This window comes from Mytilus edulis, chromosome 3 (genome assembly GCF_963676685.1).
Source record: "Mytilus edulis chromosome 3, xbMytEdul2.2, whole genome shotgun sequence".
Taxonomy (NCBI): domain Eukaryota; kingdom Metazoa; phylum Mollusca; class Bivalvia; order Mytilida; family Mytilidae; genus Mytilus; species Mytilus edulis.
Window position 1 is genome coordinate 50065469 of NC_092346.1, and position 10384 is coordinate 50075852.

At 27.8% G+C, this 10384-nt stretch overlaps 1 protein-coding gene across 1 annotated transcript; it reads right to left on the bottom strand.

Annotated features, from left to right (window-relative positions):
- Positions 1-1402: 1402 nt before the first annotated feature.
- Positions 1403-10118, bottom strand: LOC139514342 (probable methyltransferase-like protein 24). The gene is made up of 6 exons (XM_071303449.1): positions 9725-10118; positions 8195-8310; positions 7734-7862; positions 6657-6731; positions 5389-5512; positions 1403-4799 (listed from the first exon to the last, which is right to left on the bottom strand). Exons 1-6 carry the CDS (start codon positions 10001-10003, stop codon positions 4434-4436), a joined length of 1089 nt encoding a protein of 362 aa, XP_071159550.1. The 5' UTR covers positions 10004-10118; the 3' UTR covers positions 1403-4433.
- Between the last annotated feature and the right edge of the window lie 266 nt (positions 10119-10384).

Below are 10384 nucleotides of genomic sequence, written 5' to 3' on the forward strand. Positions count from 1 at the left end.
CATACAATTTAGTAACCCACCAAACAACAGACTATATGTTATTATGTATTATAACAGTCGAAACTATTTTGATCCTATTGAGCAAATACAATATCACATGCAGTTTTTGTGTGTCATTACTCATCAATTAGTACAGTGCTCCACAACTTGGAGTTTATCTTTTTTGCACAGCCAAAACAATCAAAGAATGATTGGTTTTTCAAGAAGAACTTTAAAGTTCCTTTTGAATAAACTTCAGAGAGAACAGTATATATTGTAATTATATAATGGGTCGATTCACGTTACAAAAATATAAATGCCTAAATGAACAGGTACTGATCTGGGGAATGATGTTTTTCACTTTGCAATAATTCTTTGTAAAATTAAATGCAATATAAAAAGAAAACACTTGTTTTGCTATTTAAATTCTGTATTTCTTAAAAGATAACAATCCATTTACATGTATAATTATACGATATGTTATTTCTCACAAGGTAAATGCATTCATAAACACTTGCATACCAAATAATACAAATCAAAACAATTTATTTAATTTCATTTTCTCATTTTGTAGAATTTGTTTTATAAAATTTCATATTTCTTTAATGTTTTACAACAGTGTATATGAGTTATAAATTTCATATTCAACTTTTTTTTGGGTAGTTATTACAGAAAAAAATATAGATTTTGGTGATTTAGTCTATCATAATATACATAAGTGTAAGAGAAAAATAATAAATGCAAGGTTCTAAATTGTAATCATTAAAAGATATACACCCTGTTTTATTTATCTCAAAACTTACTACTAAATATCATCAAACAACAAATCATTTGTTTGAAAATTGACATTATGATTTTTTGTTAGGAATTACAAAATTTGTCATAATCTAATTTTATGTTCTTATTCTATTATGCTTTATAAAAAAAGAAAAAAATTCTTGAAAAATACTATTTTTAATTTATTAATCAAATAAATTTTATAAAAACTCATTGAGATCAATTTTTAGTAATTCGAAGATAACGTTCTAAAAGTTATAATGGTGTAATATATGCTACCCTCAAGTTATGCTTTTAAACTTTTATTTGATTTAAAGATAGTTTCTAAAAAAAAAATTAGGATTGGTTCATGTGTCAAAATGCAACATTTTAAACAATTATGCATTGTGTATTTTAGTACAGTTTAAGGATATTGCTAGCGAGTTTTAATTTATGATATTTTATTTAAAAAAAACTTTATTAAAAAATCTCATATCATTAAAAGGTACCTGTATGTTTATATTTTGTGCATAGAAAAAATCGCTCAAAAATTTCAAAACATCTTATAAAAGACATTTATGTAATAATTTAATAAACAAAAATTAATTGTTATTCTTAATTATGGCTGTCCAACAAAATTCTTCAGGATCCAGGAAGTTTAAATGTATTCCAATTATGAAAGCTATTTTTATTCCACTGTAAGAACAATCCAGTTGCTAAGGAATATAATAAGTTAAGAGTGTACCAAAATTGTCACTACCATTATAGCAGAAACATTATTCCTTAATATAATTATCTATCCAGTACAATGTAGCAAACTCTTAAAATTAAGTTTTCAAATAAGACAGCAAAAAAATGTAAATTGAAGAAATAAAGTTTAATCTTTAGACCTCCTTTATGAGGATATGAAATATCCTGATTTTCTTCCTCCTGAAGTACAAAGGTTAATACAAGTAGTTTACCAATGTCATTAGATTAGCATCCTTGTCTCAGACTTTCATAGCAGCCAGACAAGACAAAAAACATAAAAAAATAAAATTCATTAAGCTCAGTCACCATCAAAATTAAGATAAAAATAATCTGAAAATTGAAAAAAAAAAACTGCAAAATAATACCCGTCTTTAATCATTAATCTTGGAATGTTAGCAGCCCTGTGTTTTTTATTATGCTAAAAAAGTAATAAAAAAAAATTAAATTAAGATAGGATTATACAAAGTAAAAATATGCAGTAAATGCAGAGACATTTCAAATTCAAGCAGGAATAATAGGCCAAACACTAATTAAGCTTGCATGAAAAATAATTGACATTCTAATCATAATACATTATATTGCTAATATAGACATTCATACTCATTTTACTTGTATTCAATATTTGCTAAATAAATAAACCACATTTTAAAGTCCAATACTGTCCTACAGCTTCTTGAAATGTAGACATTTTATTTACAATTGATTCAAATGTGGCATAAAGAGATTGTTATTGCCTTCTGCCCTCTAATTTCATTCATATACTTTCACAAAGAAAAAATGTTTTGCACCTTATTTCTTTCATTGAAGAATTAGGGTTTAGTTTATGTAAATTATGTATACAAACATTAATGAGGCAGCAAATCATAAAACCATGCATGCTGTGGGCACACATTATCTCTCACATTGCCAATATCGTCTGATATGTCTGTTTTCCCCCCCTACGCAACACAGGGGGATTGGGGAAAAAATTTATAAGATAAAATATAGCATATGCATAATATAATTTAGAATAGAACAACAATAACTGCCAAATAGAAATGTGTTGTCTAAAGTTTGCATTGTCCAAATCCAAGATTTTGAAGAAAAAAAATAGTTTTCTTAAATCCCATTTCATAGCCTTTCCAAATATTAGCAATTTGACTATAAAGAAATCTGTAACTCAACCTGTTACTGATGAGGGTATCTCATATCAGCTACAGCTTAGTAATAGATGAAATATTAACAATCAAATACTGACAAATATAAAATATTAACAATTAAAAATACTGACAATTACAAAATTGTTAGAACAGAATGAAGACAAAATGAGAAATACATGTTCTTAATATTACTGATAAGGCACATATCTCATTTAACATTTTCATGAAGATAACATTCTACAAGTTAACAAATCAAAATCCAACATTCTTTTATCTGAGTTAGTTTGTAAAAATCTGAATAAAAATAAGTACATTATATATTAAAATAATAATAATAAAAACCTGTTTAAAAATTCTTGATATGTACTAAATGAGTTAGTAAAACAACCATACATTAAAACTTAATATAAAATAAAATATCCATAAAACAATCATTCAAAATATTAGAAGAATTGTCTTAAATTTAACATATGCATGCATTATATTAGTTAATTAAATGAATACCATTTTGATATTCAATTAAAAAAAATCATTATTTAAAATCTGTCCATGTATAATTACATGTACATTCTCATTTTGAATGTATACAAAATATTTGTACATGTTCTTACACAATACTAAGCATTGAACACATATGATATACTTATAATACTGTGAACCAACTTATTTTCACCAATAAATTTTGTATATTATTTCAGGTTATGCTGTTTCTAGTCCCCTTTGCACTGATCTAATTTTACAATTTTCAAATTTATTTCATGTAGTTAAAATAAGAAAAGATCCAAGTATAACATATTTCCAATGATTAATGTTTCAAAATATCTTTTTAGTTGTAAAAGTCTTGAAAATAAATCGCTTTAAAAAATGAATTGGTTTACATTATGTAATGAAAATCTCTAATTGAAAGACTGATCATATAATTATTCATAACAATAGCACCTTTTTGGTTAAACTAAGCAGACCATCAATAGTACAAGACTAGATTTTCTTTTAGTTAGTTGTAGTGTTTAATTCAATAATTCAAAAGAATCATTTGAATTAAAACTAATTTAAAAGATTAAGACTGAACATTAACCTTTGCAGAGAAAGTAGAATACATTAATCTATCTTGGCTTGTTTCTTTCTTCAGCATGTTATTTCAAAATATATTTTCAACACTATTAATGCAATGCCAATTCATTGAAACAGAAAACAATGTTTTCAACATTAAATATTTCAACATTAAATATACCAGTCTGGCTGAACAAACCTGATATTAACTGTTAATGCAATATTTCACTCTTGAGGTTAGATTAGTCAAACAGTTATGTCAGGTACCTCTGACTTAATGAGTTTCAATTCAAATGTAGTATCTACAATTGTAGCATAGTAACCTGATAACAATTATTTTTCAGATTTAACACCAATATCGTTATTAAAATGTACACCTTAAAATATAAATAGTAAAACAGATTTTCTACACAATCTTTTCTTGAAAAATATATCAAAATAAATTTTTTATGCATCCATAATAATTTCAACCTTTACTCCAATGTCAAAATTATATTCGACACTAGTGACAAATGATAACAAACTTATGATGGGACAAATCTTTCCACGTTTTATCAAGGTGTATCTGAGTATTTTAATTTGCATGACACTGCATTTTAATCTGTGAAAAAACTCAGAAATAAAACCAGTTGCATTAAAAACAAAAAGTGTGTTGTGTCCTTAATTTTCAGTATTCCTTCAGTAAAAAGATATAGAGCAAAAGAAGCCAAACACACAACAGTCCAAACTCTGAAAAATGTGGAAATCATTGCATCTTAATTATACAAAAGTTGTTGTGTAATTTGGTGTCACAAAATTCATGTTCAAAAAATGTAATTCATAACAACAAGACCTTTTCTTCCTAGTGATAGGAGAACCATATTCTCCAAAAGGGTTTAATCTATAATTAAATTGTCTGAAATTATAATCTTCTAACTTTCTTATTGTATGGTACATATAAAGAAAATCATCTTTTCCTGAATTAAATTTTACATCTTTGAGCTTCTTAAAATGTTGATAAAATTCATTTGTATGAATTTCAAAACCAATCTGTTTTACATTCTTAAATGACTTCTCCCTCAGTAGATTTTCTAGTACAGCCCATTCCATGTATTCAATGTCAAACTTCAGGTAGTCAATGACGGTCTACAAAACAAACATTTAATGTATTCAAGTTAGATATGTTAATTATTCTAAATAAAAATAAAATGATAACAAAGACAACAACACCCATCAATTACAGAATTACTGCATGGTAATTGATCGGTGTTGTCTTTATTATAGCAAGGTAAGTTTTTATTCTGGTCGACATGTTTCTCCATCAAGCACAATACATGTATTACATATGAAATCAAACAGTGAAGTATAAATTTCGCAGTTCATGTGGTTGACTTCAGGTGTTGGTTCACCATATATAAATAAATGTAAGTAAGTGAAATGTGTTAACAATTTCATTCAAGGGCTGTAACTCCTAAACAGATTTGATCAACGGTTTCAGCAACATTGACTTTGTTTTTAGATATTTTGCCTTGTGGATGATTTTTGCTATTTAAAGTCTTTATCGTTGATCAATCTATGTCAATGGTAAATAGATCTTTTTGGTTTTTATCATGTAAGCAAAATTATGTGATTATAAGGACTTTTAAAAGTATAATAACATACATATGAAAGTTTGGATGATAAAAAGACAAAGTTCAAAGTTTACAAATAATCTATAAATTGTTTAGTTACTTACGTCAGAATGTCCATGTTCTCTCAGTATAGTTGAAAATGTTTTTAATCCTTTACCATTTCTCCCTGCAATACCAACTTGTGCAAAGTGAATTCTAGGATGTAATTTCTCAGTAGGTATTGGTATACTGCAAACATATTTGTAATCAAGTTATTTTACAAGTCAGAACTAAAACCAGTTGTTCTATCATAATAACAATACAGCTATTTTCCTAATGTGTGTGGTTTAAAGATTTAGTTGGCTTGCTTGCCTTTTTTGTATAAATGTTGGCTCAAGCATCCAAAAGTATTATACAAGCCAAAGCCTACCCTAAATATTGATTGCAATTGTACAACTTAATTACAATGCTTGTGCAAACAGTCATACAACCAAAACAAGCAAGCCAACCAATCCTTTAAACTACATGCATAAGGAAAATAGCTGTAATCTATTTCAAACCTAAAACTGGGTAATACTTTGCCAACCCTGAAGCCAACCAATCCTTTAAACTACATGCATTAGGAAAATAGCTGTAATACAATATATTTTTATAATCTCTTTTATACAAAGTAAGATCTTGAGTATCAGAGAGAAAATGCAACTTTTTTTCTAATGTTCATTCAACATTCATCTTGGAAGTACCAAATGGGCAATCAATAAAGATATGACAAAAGGGTGTGTCTCTAAAATGTTGGTCTATGGAAAAATAAGGATGCAAAGATTTCTATGTTACTGTAGATGTATGTCGCTTGTAATAAAATATTTAGCATTAGGGCCAACCTGTGGTTAAAGCAGTATTCAAGCCCCTATGATTAATTTATTTCTTAATTTTAATCATTATGCAAGTCAAATTCAAAACTTATGGAGAAGACTTTATAAGTATATTTTACTCGTGTCTTATCCATTTTGCTTTAATTCAGCCAAAAAAATCATGAAAATATGTTTAAACTAATACAAAACATTCATGGTTGGATACAGATAGTTTATGAACTTTACAGAATTTTAAAATGTATACTTGAAACAAGTAAGCTATATATATATATATACTTGTCTATATTCTAGAATAATCTGGAAAAATCAAGTACTGTAAATTTACAAATTATTGTGTGCATTTATTGCGATTTTGTCTTTTTAGACTTAAATGCAATTTAAAATTTTCGATTTTGAGAAAAAATTCTGTTTAATTCATATGAAATGTTTCAAAATGCGAGTTCAATTTATTGCGTTTACAACTCTGTCGCATTTTTCGCAATAATAAAAACAAACTTCTGAATTTACAGTAGTTGTCTTACCTAGGATCAAATGAATACACTGTACAATTATATATTCTGGCCGATACTCTGTCAAATCTCCAATCATTACCTATTCTATAAATATATAATATTAAACTTTAATTAATATGGAAGATTTTTCAATTTTTTAATCTCATAAAGGGAGACATTTGTCATTTATAATAGTAGATATTGTTTATTTCAGAATTTTATGTGTATTCTTTACAAATGTAGATATATTTAAAGAATAATCATTCAATAATATTCCAAGAAAAGTCCTGACTGAATGACTATTCAGTCAAGACTTTTCAAGATACAGTGTTAAAATATGCCATGGTGTATGCCACCAGAGCAGTGGGAACTGTTTATTATCAGTGTATCTGCCTTCAATTTTGTTTTTTAGTAGGATTTGTGTTACTTGATATTTCATTTCCATTGTTTATTTCTGTTGACCTTTATCAATGTGTTGGCTTTCCTTGTATTTTTGGGCATCTATTTTCCACTGCATTTGTGGTTATTTTTTATTTTCTCAAATAGACTAAGTTTCTACATCATAATTATAGTGATTTGTTTGGTTAATACATGCAGTAACATGTATCCCCCCCTCCCAGTGGAAAATGTTTGTCTTCTTTTTAAACCACATCAATTGTTATTTAATGAGGGCCCTCATGGGGTTTTTGATTATGTGATTACTTGGCCGTTTTTTTTAATGATTATTTGATTATTAAGCCAAATATTTCATGATTATTTGATTACCTAGGACTGTATTTTTAGTTTATGATTATTTGATTACTAAAGATAAGCAAATATTTAATGATTATGTGATTATATTGATTGATATTGGCAAAAAAATGGTGATTATGTGATTACTAGGACCCCCCCCCCCCATGAGGGGCCTCTTTAATCCTATAATACAAACATTTTGCCACTTGAATCGTTAAAATTTATCTTAAGGAGGTAGACCTAGGTTAAGGGAAATAACTCTTAAAATCATCAGTAGGTTTGTAAGTTTTAAATTACCTAAATTAAAAGTTTAAATAAGATGAATAAGAAATACATTATGATGTTAACATGATACATTGTATAAATAATAATTACCCAAATGAGTAAACAATACATGGTTCATGAAATCCAAATGGAGGAGACATACAAACATTCCATCCACCATCATGTTGAAACCCTACCCTCTCATCATTTTTACATATTACATCTTTTGTTTCTAAGTAACTGTAACAAAAACAACATATAACATGTAGTCTACATCTTTTAAAACTATTCCTTTAAAGTCTTTGAACTTCAAAACATTTTTTGGAAAAATCTGTCACTAAACATGAAAAGTATGTGCTCTTTATAATAATACTGAAAACATGACTGATTTACTTGATGTGTTCTTTAAAAATAACATTTGGATTGGCTAAATTTTGTTTGCAAAGAAGTCAAATTTGAATTAAGCAACTGCTAATAAACTTATAGTCTTGGTCAATGCTTCAAATTTACAGTCAATATTCTTATTGTAGAAGTAAATCTTATTCCAATATTATTAGACATGTATTTCTTACTTAAAAAAATTCTCTTCTACCATGCCATCTGACATATTCTTTGTGAGAAATATTGGAGGATTTTTCATCAACATTAATTCTGGTTTAAATGGTGGTTTAGGTGTTGTGGTAGCTTTCTGAAACATAAAAAAAGACATGAAATTCAATGATCATGTATAAAAATCTGAGTTGCAGCTCTTCACAAATTATAAATTGTGAATGTGAAATTTGCACTGACTTGTACATGACCTTTTAATGAAAAATGAATTAAATGATGATAACATGTACAAAATGTCTATCATACTGATGTACTTATATACATGTACAAAATGTATGTCAGCATCAATATCTATCTTTGAGGTTTTTATAAATATACATTTATAAAAATTTAGTTATGGTGCAGTCTGGTGTACATGTATCTGCACACCTTCACTTCATTCAACTGGTAAAACCAATAATTGGATAATATTGTGTGAATACATGTACATTCATAACATACTTTTATTTCATTAAATCTTGTTTGTATGGTTTCACCCTCAAAATTATGTGTAATATGTGTCCAAAATTAGGGAAACCCCTGTTCTGAGAGTTTCACCAATGTCTGGCAATTTCGTGCATGCCTTCCAAAAATAGCTACATTTAATTTTGATTAAAGGAATGATTTTATAATACTAAATATAGCTGAATTTGAACTAAGCACACTGCCAAGGATGCAGAGCAAATATTATTTCAATCTGATATCAATTTGACTTAAATAAAACAAATTTTATCTAATGAAGTAATTTTTTTAATGGAAATTGACCAAATATTGAAAATCATGGGATTTCAGTTATTATTTAACAGACACTCTTGAACTTATCAATTTTAATCTTTTTTTTATCCCATCAGAAAGCTAAATAAATAACAAGAACCATTTTTTTCGTGTTACTGCGTTGATATGACGAAATCAGCTAATGCACGGTATCACTGGCTGCACGGACACCTGGGACTCCACGTGCACTGTACTCATACTTCACCAAATCTTAACTGATTCAAAAAAAAAATGTACAAGCCCATAAAAACAGTTGTTCGTAAAATTATATAAAATTTTCATGGCTTATTATGCCTCTTATTAGGAAAATTTTACTTGCAGACACCAAATTAAAGTGGGTCTGGTCATAAGGGATGATAGGGCATGTAGAACTTAAATAAATTGATGGTTAAGACCAGAGAGTAATTTAAGGGTATTCAAGATTAAAATTCAAATATGTGTGCTTTTGCTTTGCATTTAAACTTTTATAAATTGTACTCCCAATTTTAAAAGTCAAATGTATTTGTTGGACAAATTCTTGGTAATTATTTTTTTATCAATTTTGGTCTGGGAGTTTAAGGAGTGGGATGCGGGAGCATGGAAGAAGGAATCAGGGACCCCCTGATATATTCAAATCTGTTGTCAACACATATCATAAAGTATTCTAAAGGTTTTGTGACATCCTCCCCTTTCACAGGAAACAAATGCCTTATATATAATAAGGCAGATGATGCAGAGTCAACATCCCTCGTTTCAATCACCTTTTTATTGTGTTCCATGTTTTCTATAAAATTTAGTCCAAGTTCTGGTATATTCAATTTTCCTGTTTTCAACATGTTCCTGTGCTTTTTTTCTTCTTCAGTCAAGTCGTTTTCATCAAAATTTTCTTCAACAAACATAGACTCTACATTGGTTTTACGTGTGTTTTGTTTATTTCCAGTTTGAAATAAAAGAAAAATTCCAACAAATGCTATAATTGTAATTAAAAACACAATCTTCCTAAATCGACCCATTTTAAAATATTCTATCATTGAAGTCATAATCTGCTTTCATCAAAAGTTATATATTTCATGTTTAAAAGTTTAAAAGACTAAAATGTCAGCATGTTTTAAAAGAAAGTTACAGTTTAAAACTTTTTGTTTTGTTTATTCCGGAAGTATGAACGCAAATTGATACAGCATAGGACCCAAAACTATTTACCTATAACCAAAAACAAAAAGAACGGACGTAAATAAAAGTTAGGATTGAGAGAAAAAAAAATCGGGGTTACACCGAGGGAAACACATCAACCAAAAGAGTATGCAATGTGGATTTTGTTTCTAAAAAACAAGGTCAGAGGTGAGTGGTTGAGTTTTTCACTAACTAGTATGGTTCATTTTCACAAGATGTTCATGATATACTGCTACCGGTTTGGCATGACA

Coding starts and splice junctions, on each gene's coding strand:
- LOC139514342 (XM_071303449.1), bottom strand. CDS start 10,003: ATGACTTCAATGATAGAATATTTTAAAATGGGTCGATTTAGGAAGATT. Junction 7,863..8,194: donor GTAGAAGAGAATTTTTTTAA/GTAAGAAATACA, acceptor TTTTTGTTACAG/TTACTTAGAAACAAAAGATG. Junction 4,800..5,388: donor GAGAACATGGACATTCTGAC/GTAAGTAACTAA, acceptor TTTGTTTTGTAG/ACCGTCATTGACTACCTGAA.